General features: G+C 42.5%; 1 protein-coding gene across 1 annotated transcript; it reads left to right on the top strand.

Annotated features, from left to right (window-relative positions):
• The first annotated feature begins 300 nt into the window (after positions 1 to 300).
• capn7 (calpain 7) lies at positions 301 to 14,704 on the top strand. The gene is made up of 21 exons (XM_037074756.1): positions 301 to 690; positions 975 to 1,083; positions 3,057 to 3,214; positions 3,318 to 3,385; positions 3,607 to 3,837; positions 4,028 to 4,114; positions 4,223 to 4,349; positions 4,787 to 4,872; positions 5,187 to 5,280; positions 5,414 to 5,560; positions 5,877 to 5,983; positions 6,216 to 6,336; positions 6,455 to 6,599; positions 8,029 to 8,128; positions 8,356 to 8,491; positions 8,612 to 8,687; positions 8,985 to 9,130; positions 10,831 to 10,893; positions 11,007 to 11,137; positions 13,177 to 13,269; positions 14,237 to 14,704. The coding sequence occupies exons 1-21, from the start codon at positions 589 to 591 to the stop codon at positions 14,379 to 14,381; spliced, it is 2,472 nt and encodes an 823-aa protein (XP_036930651.1). The 5' UTR covers positions 301 to 588; the 3' UTR covers positions 14,382 to 14,704.
• Positions 14,705 to 15,744: the final 1,040 nt, after the last annotated feature.

Here is a 15,744-nt window from a genome sequence, read left to right as displayed (position 1 = left end):
CACACACACACACAAACACACACATACATATATACACATAAATATATAAACATAAAAATATATCATTAAATGCATCAACCATGTATCTTATGTTTCTTATGTATTATAGCTCATAGCTTCTTATGTATTCTATAGGTATACATAAAAACTCATATCTTTAAATGTTGTATTTAAGTATCATATATATTTATGTGTATTATAGCTATTATAGCTTTTTATTTACAGTTTTTTTTTTTATATATATATACTATATATGTGCTACATATACTGTACTATCATCGGACCTCTCTCCTCCTCCAGTGCGCCTGCGCGGATCGCGTCTCCCGGAAACAACATGACAGTGTTGGTATCCGCTTGTAGACAGAATCTGACAGAAGGTACAGCAAAACTTTAACTTTAGCAGATTCTCCACGGGTTTAAAGACGCTCGTCAGGATTATCTTCACGATGTTTCTTCCGAGTCGATGAAACGAACTGTGTTTCGAGAGAAAGACGGACACTTTGTTAATAATTTGCCGAGTGACGGTAGCTAGCGGTTAGCTAGCTAACTCAGAGCTTGTTGTCAGTCTGTCAACAAGTTGTGTTAAGCATGGACTGCACGGCGCTGGAGCTCGATGCCGTCAAATTCGCCAAAACCGCGGTCACCTACGACCAGAATGGCAAATATAACGAGGCTGTCTTCTATTATAAGGTGGGTGAGGCTCTACTTGTTTAACTTGGCAGGTGTATACAGCTGCTACCTGTCAGTGTTAGCTGTTAGCTCTTCCTGCCTAGAGGTAAACATTCACTTTCACTTGCAGCTCTCCACTTTGGATTGTAGTTAATGTGCCTATAATTACACCAAAGAGCAGCTGAAGAAGTGTCTGATTTTCACTACACTAACATTTTATAATAATAACTACATATTGAGCATGTGAGACTGTCACTGGCTGCCAGTTAATGGCTGTGTTTCTCTGTTATAACAACTTGCTTTAGGAGGCAGCCCAGGCCCTGATATATGCTGGCATGGCAGGGTCCAAACTTGAGGGAATCCAGGACAAAGTGAATGAGTACTTGGATCGGGTCCAGGCCCTCCACAATGCAGGTAAGCTCACCTGACCAGAAACAGAATGGATCCACTGTTTTCTTATTGTTATTCTGCTGTTCCTGCTTTCAGCTGATGCCCTTCATCAATAGTGTTTCAGTGAGGGAGGCAGATTCAAAGTCATTTCTTTAATTGATACTCGGCTGTCTAAATAGAATGATTATCAGTTTATCATTATGAATGTATGAAATATGCTGGACCCTTTTCACTTTGCCAGCAGTTTATAACATCATGATCTGACGTGATTTTTTTATGTAAAATCAGAGTCGGCTATGTTAGGAGGTAAAGTAAGATAAGGGAAAAATAGAGGGACTTGACTTTTAAGTCAAAATATTAACAAATTTTAATTACGGAGCTCCGGTCTGACGCTGTTCAGCAACTGGCAACAAAATTCAACCAATACTGAGGCGACTAAATAGCTAAAATGTGAGTTTGCGCTCGTCTTTGTTCGTTGATTAAGAAATCTGGAATCTGTTTCTTAACGGTGTTTAATGGATTAATGATTCATCATTAACGTCTGCAGTTACAGTACTTACGAACTTATTTGCTTCCATGCATGCTGTTTTTTCAGACCTTTTGTTAACAGTGTTTCCTCACCTTTTAATCAGCCACTGGTTCCAGTTACAGTAATTTCTTTGAAAAACAAACAGCATTTGCATCATGGAAAAGTTGTCTTAAGCAGTGTCTTAAATTAAAAAGGATTCTGTGACATATATGACTGATACTGATGAATGTTTTCATTGATGATTAGTCGTTAAATGTCAGGAAAAGTCAGTGTTTCTGAAAGCCTAAGTTGATATCCACAAACATCTTGTTTTGTTTTAAAACCCAAGGATATTCAGTTTGCTGTCATAGAGGAGGAAAGAAACCAACATTTTTCCAGTGTTACCTGATACTATATATCCCTCCCTGCTGTTCACCTGAAGTATTTAATCTAATCAGAAGCTGTCAGAGCTGAAGAGGTTGTCTGTTACTGACTGGGCCCTGAGGACTTTCTCATTTACTGTCTGACAACTTTTTTCCATGACTCTCCTCACACTATGAGTGTCTGTGTGTGTCTGTGTGTGTGTGTGTCTGTGTGTGTGTGTGTGTGTGTCTACATGGGTGTGACCACAGAAACTGGGAGTGTCCCGTCTTGTTGGACAGACCGTCAATGACGTTTGTGTGTGTTACCATTTGCATGTTCCAGCTATTTTGTGTCAGATGAATGGCAAAATATTCATACAAGAAGTAAAACTTTTCACATTATCCTGTAGATATTCTACTCATCGTGAAGCTGCAGCATAACTCATGTGTGAACCTGACCTTTCAAAACCAAATGAGTCTGCCGTCAGTGATTATAAATGGAGTGAACAAAATATGAGAAACAAGCCTTCAGTCCAGTTCAACAGCGGCACGAACTGAAGCCTCCAAAACAACCACACACGTCACCCTAAATCTCTTAAAGTGTTTTAGCAAAAACCTCATGAAGATTAGATTTATTTACCAGCTAGGCTGTTGTATATGGGTTCATCAGTTGTGTTCTTGCAGTCCTAATAAACTGGCAACTGAGAGACTTGATGGTGGACTTTGGCATTTTGGGTAAGGAAAGGTTAAATGCTAATACAGATTAATACAAGAATTCAAACATGGAGATCTTTTTGTAAAAAGATGTGACAGAACGGCCCAGACTGAAGGGGTTTTCCCTTCTTCTTTGAGGTTGTCAGGCAGCAGGATGATTGTTTTCGTTGTCCTTTAATCTAACCACTATTTCATGATTAATCATTTGCTATAAAATGTCAATTAATTGTGGAAAAGGCTCATCAAGTTTCTTCAGAGCCCAAGTGATGTCGTCAGATTTCCTTTTTTGTGCAGCCAAAGAGTCCTAAACCCAAAGACGCCTCATTTATTATCATGAATACACATTTGCTTGTGATTGAATAATCTGTTAACAAGTTGTCTGTCGTGTGTCCTCTTCATTCCGTTGACTCCAGGCCAGGCTCAGAAGAATGACCCGCTGAAGTCCCGGCAGCAGGTGGACCTGGAGCGCGCTCACTTCCTGGTCACACAGGCCTTCGAAGAAGATGAGAAGGGAAACGACGACGAAGCCATTGAACTGTACACTCAGGCTGTGGAGCTCTGCATTACCACTGTAGGTCTCTCTCTGTCAGTTTGTCATCACACCCTCAGAGTCAGTGACTAACTCTTCACACAGTCTTCAGTCACTTTATTCCTGCTTGTTTCTCCTTCAACAGTCCAACGAGACATCGGACCAGGCGCTGCAGACCAAGCTGAAGCAGTTAGCACGTCAGGCTTTAGACAGGTGTGTGTTCATGAATGTCTGCGGAACAAGTTGAAACCTCTAGTCAACAATGTACTGCTGTAGATTTATTGCTGAAACACAGTTTGGGTTATTTAGAGAAAGATAAACTTGCAAAAATTATGTAGAGCACAGAGCAGCATGACTGTTCAACCTTTTTAATTTAATGAAACTATTAGTTTTCCATAATGAACTTCACAGTCTCCTCCACTATACTCTGTCAGGGCGGAGGGTCTTAAAGAATCCCAGTCCAAATCAACTCCAGCTCAGACTCAGGACAGAACTGGAGCCAAGGCCAGCAGTGCAGCCGGCTCTGGGGGACCGGCCCGACAGTTTTTCCCTCTTGGGCCAGACTTCAGCCTCCATGACCGACCGCAGCCCCAGCCGGTCCGGGCGGTCCAGTCCAGCGAGCCCCACGGTCAGCGCTACACGTCTGAGGAGATTGAAGTGCTCAGGTGAGACTTTGAAAAGTGCAAAATGTGTCCGGAAATGAACACGAGTTAGTGTGAAGGCTGCTACGCCCCCAAAGAAAAATGATCAGACCAAAGACAAGAAATTGCTCTTTTGTTCATATTACGAGCCACTATACTGACTAAGATTAACTGTTAGCTGCTCTGTCGCACTAATCATGTCCTCTTTGTACAGGAGTACATCTAAAATCAACGGCATCGCTTATGTGCCCTTTATGAGTGTGGACCTGAGGGAGCGGTTTGCCTTTCCTGTCCCTTTCTCGTGAGTTTGCTTTCTATTATTTTAATTCAATTCTTTTACAGTTAGCAGCACTTTGCTAAGCTAGGTTGTCCGTAAATCTGATTCAGTGTTTTTCATTCTTCTTACCAGGGACAAAACGGGGAAGCTGGCGCTGTCACCCAAACAGAAAGCCATCTTCTCCCGCTGGGTCCGACCAGACGAGATCTCCAATAACCCCACGATGATCATGTCTGTGTCCAGCTTCAGCATCAAACAGGTCAGATCAGCAGATTTTATACATGTGGTTATGATTTCCGTCTCTGTATTGTTGGTGGAGGATTTAGGTTCGTCAATACTTGTGTTTTCTTTTCTTTGTGTCATATTTTATACAGTCTGCCCGCTCTACCCTAAGTGCATATATCTGGACTGTGTATTTGTCACCATGAGTGTTTATATTAAATGCTCTGAATTCACTGGGTGTGTTAACTTGCTTGAATTCAGCCAGCAGAGGGCGCTGCATCATCACACATATGGATCATGTGAAAACATCCTTTGTATAAACATGCAGCACTTAGATTTGAATATATTTTCAGTGTTAGCCTTTTTTGGTTTGCATATAAATGCCTATATGTTTTGGTAATTGCACAGTAACATAATAACATTTTTACTGTGAAAAATAAGTAGATAATGTTGATCCCCTCTGCTTTTTTCCAGACGGTGGTTTCTGACTGTTCGTTTGTGGCGTCGCTCGCTATCAGCGCGGCCTACGAGAGGCGCTACAACAAGAAACTCATTACCAGGTACTGTGTGTCGCCGCTGTGTGTTGACTGGAATTAGCTAAATGCAGATACATGACACACACTTGACCTTTTTTTGCATTTGAAGTGCCAGCATTTGTTGCTATATGACCTATAGGTGCAGTTGAGTTAAACTTTAATGTGTGTTGTTGTGTTTTCCCAGATGTTGTGTCTTACTACAAGATGCAATGATGAGTAAAATAACTGTCAGCACTTATGAATCTGAGGGGCAGAGCAATGAATTTGAAATATGCATATTAAAAAAGATAAGATCCAACCCTGAGACTTTAATTTGCGTGTGTGTTCTGTTGTTACAGTGTCATCTACCCTCAGAACAGACGGGGGGAACCAGAGTATAACCCCTGTGGGAAATACATGGTCAAGCTGCACATCAACGGAGTTCCCAGGAAGGTAAAAGACAGACGACCAGCCAGAGTACAAGACAGCACGTTATAAACGCGCCTGTCGTGACATTTTCAGCTCCTGGCAAGTTTAGTATTCTTCTTTCTATCGGTACAACATCCCGTCTTTGTCTCCGCTGCAGGTGATTATAGACGACTACCTGCCGGTGGATCATAACGGAGAGCTGCTGTGCTCTTACTCCAGCAACAAGAACGAGCTCTGGGTCTCCCTGATAGAGAAGGCTTACATGAAGGTGATGGGAGGCTACGACTTCCCCGGCTCCAACTCGGTGAGTGAAGGTGGAGGAAACCAGGACAGGAAGCTATTTTTAAATTAAAGTAAAAAATTTGAGCTGAGGGTGATGAGCAAATATCTGTGTGATTTAAATAAATAAATGTTGTGTCAGACAAGGTTGGCAAGTCTGGAAGTGTGTGATAGAACACATCTGATCACAACACCAGGTGTTTTGAAAAGTTTGGGAAAAAAGTTTTCTGAAATGTTGGCAGCCGTTTTGTGCAGCAGACAAGGAAAAATGAAGTCTGAAATTTGTCAAGATAAAAGTTTGTGAGGGAAATACGACTTCTTATGTTTGTTCTCTGCTACAGAACATCGATCTGCACGCGCTCACCGGCTGGATCCCTGAACGCATCGCCATGCACTCAGACAATCAGTCGTTCAGCAAGGACGACACTTTCCGTATGCTCTTCCAGAGGTGAGCAACACACACACACACACACACACACACACACACACACACACACACACACACACACACACACACACACACACACAGAAAAAGTTAGTTCCTCTTAAACAAACCGTCCTTGTTTTTCCTCACACTATCTCTGATAATCTGGGTTTTTTCTTTCTTACCTTTTCCTTCCCATTTTTTACGGCGGTGCATTGCATTGTCTACTTCTCTCTCTCGCTTTCTCTGTTGCCAGGTTCCACAGGGGTGACGTCCTCGTCACCACGGCAACAGGGGTGATGACAGAGGAAGAAGGGGAGAGATGGGGTTTAGTGCCAACACACGCCTACGCCGTTCTCGACATCAGGGAATACAAGGTTAACATTAGAGTGTCATCTCGAGCACTGAGATTCACATGAGAGCGAGGATGGGACACACAAGCTCTAATGATACAGTGTTACCATCATCGGTCGTGTGTGTGTGTTGTTGTTGTAGGGAATGCGTTTCCTGCAGCTGAAGAATCCGTGGAGCCACTTGCGGTGGAAGGGTCGTTACAGCGAGCGTGACGAGAAGAACTGGACGCCTGAGCTCCTCAAATACCTCAACTTTGACCCCAAGACGGCACAGAAGTTTGACAACGGTATTCCCTTTATTTTCCCTGAAGCTGTATATGCAGAAAAAACACAATTTGAAGTTGATATAGTGACACTAAAGTCACTTTTTGAGCTCCAACCCTTAGTGATAAATGAAATGCATTTATAGAGAGCATTTCTACGAGCTGGCATCCACTCATTCACATACACATTCATACACTACACTAGAAGCCAGCTGCTCATCAGGAACGATAATGAGTCACACACACACACACACACACACACACACACACACACACTAGAGGTAAGATCGGGCCTAAAAAATCCAGCCCGACCCGACCCAGGCCCGCAGGCATTAAAGCCCGACCCAGCCCGAGCCCGACCAATTAACTTGATTTGCAGGCCCGAGCCCGAAGCAAACCCGAAATTTCAAGATTACGTTCACGAAATGTCCGCAAAGCCGTGCGCAAATCGTGCTCTTGCTCCGCGCCTCCTGTTTAGTAGTAGTTATATAGCAATTACCTTACAGCGCCGCCTTCTCTGTTTTATCCAAATTATTTATTTACAACAAGTATTCCTTAGTTTAGTATCTACACATCGTTTTAGTATACATTTTTATAAACATATATTTATTTAAAAAAAAGTCAGCGAGAGAGAAGCCCGAGCCCGACCCGAACGTAATGATTGACATTTTAGGCCCGACCCGACCCGAATTTCGGGCCGGGTCGGGCTCGGGCTCGGGCTCGGGCTAAAGATCTTACCTCTAACACACACACACACACACACACACACACACACACACACACACACACACACACACCAATGAGCTCAGGATCAAACCACCGACCTCCTGATTAATGAACGATGTCCTGTGCCACAGCTCATCCCGAAATCTTTCATTCTGTCTCAGGCTGTTGCTCATTGTGACAACAGCATGTCACATTTTCACCTGAAATTATGGAGCATCAATCAAACACAATCACAAAGAGGTTACAAACTAAGCAAAATCTGCCTTATTTATGTACACAGCCTGTTCCTACTGTTGTGTTTCTGTTTGAAAATGTGATTGATGGAGCGCAGAGAAAAGATGAATCGCCCACCGTGTTGTTGATGTACAATCCCCAGCAGCAGCAGCAGCAGCAGCAGCAGCAGCAGCAGCAGTGCCTCTGATGAGGCCAGCTGCTCCGTCAAATGCTAATGATACATGTTACACATATTCCAGGGTTGTAGAAGACTTGGGTGAATGTAGTTTTTTATTTCTCATTGAGGATCTATGCAGTTAGCCGTTAGCGTTAACCCTCGGGCTGTGACACTACGCAGTTCACACTCCACCTTAAATACATTTCTATTTTTAGCACTTTTTATGGATTAATTGATTTATGCAGTTTAATTATTTTTGTACACTTTGTCTACAACCCTGTGTTGTTCAATATCATGACTCATAAATGGAATCTTGTATCTTTGTGTGCTTTGCAGGTGTTTTCTGGATCGCATGGGAGGACCTTTGTCAATACTATGATGTCATCTACCTGAGCTGGAACCCTGCCCTGTTCAAAGATTCCTCCTGCATACACAGGTGTGTGTGCGTGTGTGTGTGTGTGTGTGTGTGTGTGTGCGTGCGTGCGTGCGTGTGTTTGCGTGAAGTGTTTATTCACCATGTTTTGTGAACATTAAGATGGAAATTTGTGTGTAAAAGGAAATTCTCTGTAACCGAGGAGCTGGCAATAGATCAAAAAAACACTATTTTTATCAGAGCAAACAGATTGTGAAGTGTTTGTGTTCCGGGTTGTGTGTCGTCTGCAGTAGCTGGGATGGGAAGCAGGGCCCGGTGAAGGACGTCTACAGCCTGGCCAACAATCCCCAGTACAAGCTGGAGGTCCAGTGTCCAGCAGGGGGCGCTGCTGTGTGGGTGCTGCTCACCAGACACATCACTGACAAGGTAGAGCTGATACAGAAAGACAAAGTCTGTTTCATTCACTCCTGCACAGCAGTGATGTTACGATGTGACACTGTGAGGCTTCACTCGTGTCTGATGACTGTTTCCTGTTTGTTCACTCAGGATGATTTTGCACAAAACAGAGAGTTCATCACCCTCGTTGTTTACAAGACCGATGGGAAGAAGGTTTACTACCCAGGTAAGGTCCGATCAGTGCTGCAGGAGACTTTCTCTCTCTCTGGCACTGAGCTGGTTCTGCTGTGGCAGTTTGAAGGCAGCACTCTGTCATAACTTTATACCTGCCTTTCACAGTCAGGAGCTTTAAAAAATATCACAAACCTGCAACTTCTCTGATACATTACTCTATAAACACAGGCAGCAGAAGAACAAGTTTGTTATTTTAGATTTACGCCCACGACAAACAGACACAGAAAGTCAGTTTCACCTGTCTGCTGCTCTCTGGTTCGTTCACTATCAATAAACTCTCCCTCCACAGCCGACCCCCCTCCTTACATCGACGGCATCCGCATCAACAGCCCACATTACCTGACCAAGATGAGGCTGACCAGCGCCGGGACACACACCTTCACACTGGTGGTGTCCCAGTATGAGAAACAGAACACCATCAACTACACACTGAGGGTGAGAAGGACTTTTGTCTGGTATTTATTGTTAACATCAAATTGTAGACAGCAGCCACAAAAAAACAAAAACAAACACATCCCTCTTTTGATTCGTATTCGCAAGTTTATATCCATGACTGGATCTCTGGTGGTTTTGAAAGGTCTTAAAAAGCTTTGAATTTAGTTTCCTCCCAAAATAAAAGAGACTGCTGAATAAACTCAGATGTAGCAAACACTAAACTCATGAAGAACAGTTACAACTTGCCTTATTGAATGTAATCCTGACGACCTCTCTCCATTTTGTCTTCTGGTCTGTTTACCTCCACATCAACGCATCACGTAGCCATGTAGCCTACACCGCGTCATCCTCTGACCTCACCACCACGTAGCCCAGTTCATTCACTCAAAACAGTTTGTGGAAACATGGCTACTGTTACTACAGCAGCTCCCAACTCCTCTCCTCTGTTTCCCCTTGGTGTAGTTCACTCTAACCCTCATCCTCGAGCTGACACAGATCCAACATCCTCTTTGTTCTGTCCCTCAACATGTCTGTGCACCACTTGCATTGCAGACCCACAAACCCCCGTTCTTCATTTACATGAACTTTTAGTCACTGTTGTGGAAAAGTCTTTTTGGTCCCCTGTGCATCACGTGACGTCGTGTTTGGTTTCATGTTCTGGTGCTGTCCCTGGAGGACTGGCAAACACCTGCTTTCGTTTATCCATTCTGGGTCACTGTAGAAAGATGGCCGACTACGCCACACATGGGACCTTTAACATTTAGTAGTAGACACCTAAAATCTAAGGTATAAACCTGAAAAATAGTGAAATATGGGAGTATGAATTATGTTAATCTCTTTCAAGAAAGTCTCACGTTCCCTGAGCCACTTTGCAATATCTTCTTTTATTTCTGTGTGTGTGTGTGTGTGTGTGTGTGTGACCCATATATATTTTTTGCTCATTTTTAATTCATGGACTCTTCTTGCTAACTGCAGCAAAGTCTGTTTATACTGAACTCGCTCATTAAAAGAAAACATGCATCCTGTACACGTGTCTGCTGTATGTTTCATGTGTGTTACAGCTCTCTCTCTCTCTGTCTCTCTCTCTCTCTCTCTCTGTCTCTCTCTCTCTGTCTCTCTCTGTCTCTCTCTCTCTGTCTCTCTCTCTCTGTCTCTCTCTCTCTCTCTCTCTCTCTCTCTCTCTCTCTCTCTCTGTCTCTCTCTCTCTCTCTGTCTCTCTCTCTCTCTCTCTCTCTCTCTCTCTCTCTCTCTTCGCTCACATCATTGTTTCTCTTTGAAAGTCGTCTTGAGAATAACTGGTCTCTAACGTCTCTCTCTTGTTTCGCCGAGTTTCCAGCGCAGATCAAAGCGAGAAACTTCTTTTTCCCGATGTTTCCTCCATCAGAGCCGCTCTGATGTGAAAGCTCTACAGTCATGAATAAATTAACAGCTTCTGTTTCAAAGCGTTTCACTTTGTCTTACAAAATTGCCGTTAACGAAAAAGTAATATTTGTCGGTCTTATAGTTTTTGCTCCTTTTTTTGTTATTTACTTTTTAAACCAGCCAGATTTCTTTTGTTAGAGCAGCTCATCTTCAGTGTGAAAATACCTTTTTTTAAATTTCTGAATACATTTGTCTTTTGTTCTTGCTGCTTTTGTTTTCAGCTGGTGGTATCGTGCTTCTGTTCTTTCATAATGACCAGGTTCTGTTTGCTTTCACAGGTTTACTCCGGATGCAAGTTCACCTTCTCCAAGATCCCAAATCCTTTCACTCAAACCAAACGGGTATTTTATCCACACACCTTCATACATTATAGGTTTGTGTGTGTGTGTGTGTGTGTGTGTGTGTGCAATTTAATGTTAAATATTCATGTTTGTGTCTCTGCGTCTGTCCTCAGATTAACGGCCAGTGGAAGGGAGTCAGCGCTGGAGGTTGTGGGAACTACAAGGATTCGTACAAACACAACCCGATCTATCAGATTAACCTGGAGCGCTCGGGACCGCTGCTCATTGAGCTCCGAGGATCCAGGTCAGGATCATGATACCAAAAACATATTAGCTGATAATTTAGGCCGACATCGGGACCCCAGTTGCCTTTAAATCATCTATAAGAAGCTCGAGTACAACCGAGCCTGATCTGGCTCAGTTCAGTTCCTCAGTTTCTCTCCGGGGTCCTTTGACTGTCCAGCTGTTAAAATCCACATGAGGGACGTTTGTTTATTCAGCAGATGTGAAATGTTAAATAATTCCTTTCTTTGTGTAACAGTATTGATTCAGATGGTTCTGACTTGTTGCAGGAGCAGCATGTAGGCTGGATACAGTATAAGCTTTGTTAACAGCAGATCAGCTGCAGAAATGAGTCACACACAGTTATTTCTTACTCATTATTATTCATTTTCGACATGCATCACTAATCTTTTCATGCTGTCCTTTTAAATGATGCAACTTTAGGCTCTTCCATGGGACATGACAGTGATATGAGTTAATTAAAATACAGGAATCACCGCTCACATTTTTTAGGTTTTAAGGCTTATTGCATCCCTAACTAACCTTGTGTAAGTGATCTTTATGTAATTTTATGTATTTTAAGAAGTCACAGTGATATGACCACTGATTGCAGGTAATATTACAGTGATCTTAAACCTCGACTAGTCTAGTCTAGTTCCTAGTCTGAGTTTCTAAATTCTAAAAACATAAAATCAACATTTTAAACTTTTCTGTATTTGTCATGAACCTGTAATGTTGCTTATAACCTCAACGAATTCATATCAGTCACGTCAGTATCAGAATGGCAATTATAATTACTGAAGAATCTTCTTTCTGGTCGGTTGTAAAAAAAAAACTCATCTAGATGTAAAAACGGTGCCGCTGCTGCTCTTATTTAGTTTCACCTCAGTTCAAATAAATCTGGCTGACTCATTAAATGACTCATTAAGAAGACGAACCAGTGACTTTTCCACACACACACACACACACACACACACACACACACACACACCAGGATGACTCAGTGCAGTGTGTCGGTCTGGTCTGTGACAGGACAAATTCTCTGTTGCACATTATATATTTCACACTGTCTGCTGTTGTGTCTGCACAGAATATTTACATAACTCAGGTCATTAACATAAAACACAGACTTCATGGTCCAAGACAAACGAGTCTGACTGTACGGTGAATTTACGTCACCATGTACAGACAGTAATGAGGTCAGGGATGTGTCAATGATATCTCCTTGTTTTGTACTTTGTGGCAGACATGCTGAGATTAAGAGGCGGTTCTGAAATGATCACAAGCAGATCTTTGAGATTTCTGTCCTCTTTTTCTTCCATATTGACCGACTTACATATTAATCAGTGCCACTGTATGTGTGATAAACATAAACACCATAAATCGACACTTGTCGGTTCTACACATGAATACAGCCCAACTTAACTTTAGGAGAAAGAAAGATTAACAGTGAAGAAGCAGGTGATTAATCCACGTAATGTACATAAATACAAAATCAGACCACCAGCATCTGAGCCAAACACTTCCTCATCACAGTTTTTACACTGGAAAACAGTGAAAGTGTGTGACTGTAAACTGACACACAACACGATTTGACTAAGTTGGACATGTTCCTTGAATCAGCGTAGCAACACCCACACGGCAGTCTTGCAAACTAAACAGAAAGTAGAGCTCTTATATCACCCTCACACTTTAATGTTAGTCAGCAGTATTGTAGCTTATTGGAAAGCTTCTTTATTAGAGTCGCCCACAAAGCTTCAACCCTGCAGTAGCTCCGAAAGCCACAGATCTATGTTGGTGCTGGACAATAAAATCAAATATTAAAAACTTAAGGACAAGCAGTTAAAGATTTATTTACATTTGGAAAACTTGTCTAACCTCTGAAGAAGCATAAAGCTTAGATATTTTAAAATAAGCGCAGGAGCAGCACACTGATGATGTCAGAGGCCTGGGATTGGTTGATCACAATGTCGGTCCAGGAAGTTGTTCTTCTCGGCTAAATCTCTGCTGTGTGTGTGTGTGTGTGTTTGTGTGTGTGTGTGTGTGTGTGTGTGTCTGCAGGCAGTACAGCGTTGGTTTTGAGATGGTGATGGTGTCGACGGTCGGGGATCCAGGCCCGGCTGCCTTCCAGAAAAAGAGCAGTGGAGATTACAGGTACAGATAAAAAAAACAAAAAAAAAAAAAAAAAACACATCATAAAATAAGTCACAATATAGAAGAAGAAGTCTGCTGTGGAGCTGCAGAGGCGCTGGTCACAGATCAGCCATCGATCGTGAAAAGCACAAGATTAATAACATGAAATGAATTTCCCACCGCGCTGTACAGACTCGGCACTGTTACAGACAATAATAGAAATGATTTGTAATGAGTGATTACAGATTTTAACGCTTGTAGAGAAATTTAAACAAGGGCGTTCACATAACCCAGTAATGAAATTACATTATTATACAACAAGGACAAAGTGCTGCTTTCATAAATTCCTCAGATATTTGCAGGTTGATATTGTGGGTCATGAGGAAACTGGTTCATGATGAAGTCTGAAGAGTTTTTTTTAGTTCAGATGTTTCAAAGCTTTTAGCTCTGCAGCAGAAATAATCCACCAGTTCCTACACTGGTATTTTTGATTATTTTGATGTCATTTCTTGGAGTATCTTCAAATAAAGTATGAAATGATGTCATGAATTAGACGTTCCATCACCTGAGGGTTTTTTCAAAAGTAACAAGTAATGAAAGTCTGAGCTTCCTGTTGCAAAAATAATAAGTTTCAGCTATAACAGTTTTTATGTTAGATGGGTTTGAACAGAATCAACGTTTCCTGCGGCCATTTTGGGGCAATCTTCTCACGCCACCGCCCGTTATAACAGGATTATGTGGAAGTTGAAGGTCTGAGCTTACTGCTGCAGAAAGAATGCGCGCTTTAGTTATCATGGTTTTTATTTAATATCGATGTATAAACAGGATGATGTACGCAGCACTCTGCATCCAGGTGTGTTTTCACAGGGTTAAAAATGATCACACCTGTCAGATACAGTAACTCTGTCGCTACGTGTTAATAAGAAACAGCTACACATCGTATCGTACAGTCGATCTTCCACTAACTACAGTTTCTCTTCATGACTAGATGTGGCTTCTGCTACATGGAGGTGGAACACGTCCCTGCAGGCATCTACAACGTCATCCCCACCACCTTCTTGCCAAAACAGGAAGGACCCTTCTTCTTGGACTTTGCCAGCACCTCGCCCCTCAAGGTCTCCCAGCTCCAATGAAGGCGGAGCTGGGAAAAGAGGAAGAGGAAGAGGAGGAGGAGGAAGAGGAGGAGGAGGAGGGACTGGAAGAGAGGTACTTTCAAGGATATGATGGGATTGTCTCTGGAACTGTACTGTGGATGTGACGAGGCCTCAGTGACACAAACTGGCAGCACCGACGAGTCTGAAACCTTCACCGAGGTGCTGCAGGCGGACGGATTGACACGACTCTGGTGAAGGAATAACTTATTAAAAAGGAATCATCAAGAGAAACCCATCAACAATCAACGTGTGTTGAGCGGATTATAATTCAACAAAAATAAAACAGCCAAAAGACGAAGTAGTATCGAATACAGCCGCTCTTCTTCCTTTTACCAACATCACATAGATACAGTATCTACAGCGCTGAGCTCGCGACCATCACACGGAATAATCAGCATCAACACTCATGTTCTGATCCGATACATCTGAAGGATTTCATGAAATTACAGTCAACACTCGACCACATCAGTAACAGGGTTAAAATGAGCACCAGCCAAAAGAAAAGAGCTGAAACGTCGACGTCAAGGCAGAAACTTCTTCTCAGGTTCTGTTTTGCTGCAGTGAGCACCTCAACAGTCCAGTGTCAGAGTTTACAGTAGATGGCTAGCAAAGTGGAACAACTACCGGACAGGTTTTAAATATCTATACATACGTAGTCGATGTTACACAGGAAATAAAATGCAGAAGCACTAGAACATGTCGTCTGTTCAGCCCACCTTTTCATGCCATGACGGTTGGTGGTTGTTGTGCAGCACCAGATCAATATCTATTCCACCTTTTTTAATACAGTGTTGTTCACACACACATTGCTGCTGATTTTTCTTAAAATGGCGCCCCTGTCTGCTCTGAACATGCCCCAGACGAGTGGCGGCTGTAACAGCAGCAACATGCTAAACTTTCACTTCTAGAAGTGTTAAGATGTCCTCACACTTTTGGCCACGTTGCAGATCTTTGTTAGAGATAATTTCTGGAACAGACACCTTGTTTTCCTGTCAGAAAATCAGATCAGTGACAGCTCAGTCAGTGGTGAGGATGATTGAGCTGTCACTGATCTGATTTTTTGAGGATGATGTCTCAGTGGAACAGACACCTGTCAGTCACAGCCGACAGGAAGTGACAGCTGTCGTCCAGTAAATTCATACATGTAGAAACGGTCGGGCTGCTCCTCCTGGATGTCGCCTCAGCTGTGTCTGTACGTCACGTTGTTGCTTCTCCACAGAGAGCAAGAAGAACAATATTTACACAGTAAAACTATTGAATAAACTAGAAACCAGACAGATGTGAAAATGAAGGGGCGTGATAATTATTTCTTTAACAGGGTTGAGATGCTCATTTCTGCAAA

Source organism: Acanthopagrus latus, chromosome 17 (assembly GCF_904848185.1).
Source record: "Acanthopagrus latus isolate v.2019 chromosome 17, fAcaLat1.1, whole genome shotgun sequence".
NCBI lineage: Eukaryota > Metazoa > Chordata > Actinopteri > Spariformes > Sparidae > Acanthopagrus > Acanthopagrus latus.
This window is presented reverse-complemented; position numbering and strand designations above follow the sequence as displayed.

Coding starts and splice junctions, on each gene's coding strand:
- capn7 (XM_037074756.1), top strand. CDS start 589: ATGGACTGCACGGCGCTGGAGCTCGATGCCGTCAAATTCGCCAAAACC. Junction 691..974: donor AGGCTGTCTTCTATTATAAG/GTGGGTGAGGCT, acceptor AACTTGCTTTAG/GAGGCAGCCCAGGCCCTGAT. Junction 11,138..13,176: donor ATTGAGCTCCGAGGATCCAG/GTCAGGATCATG, acceptor GTGTGTCTGCAG/GCAGTACAGCGTTGGTTTTG.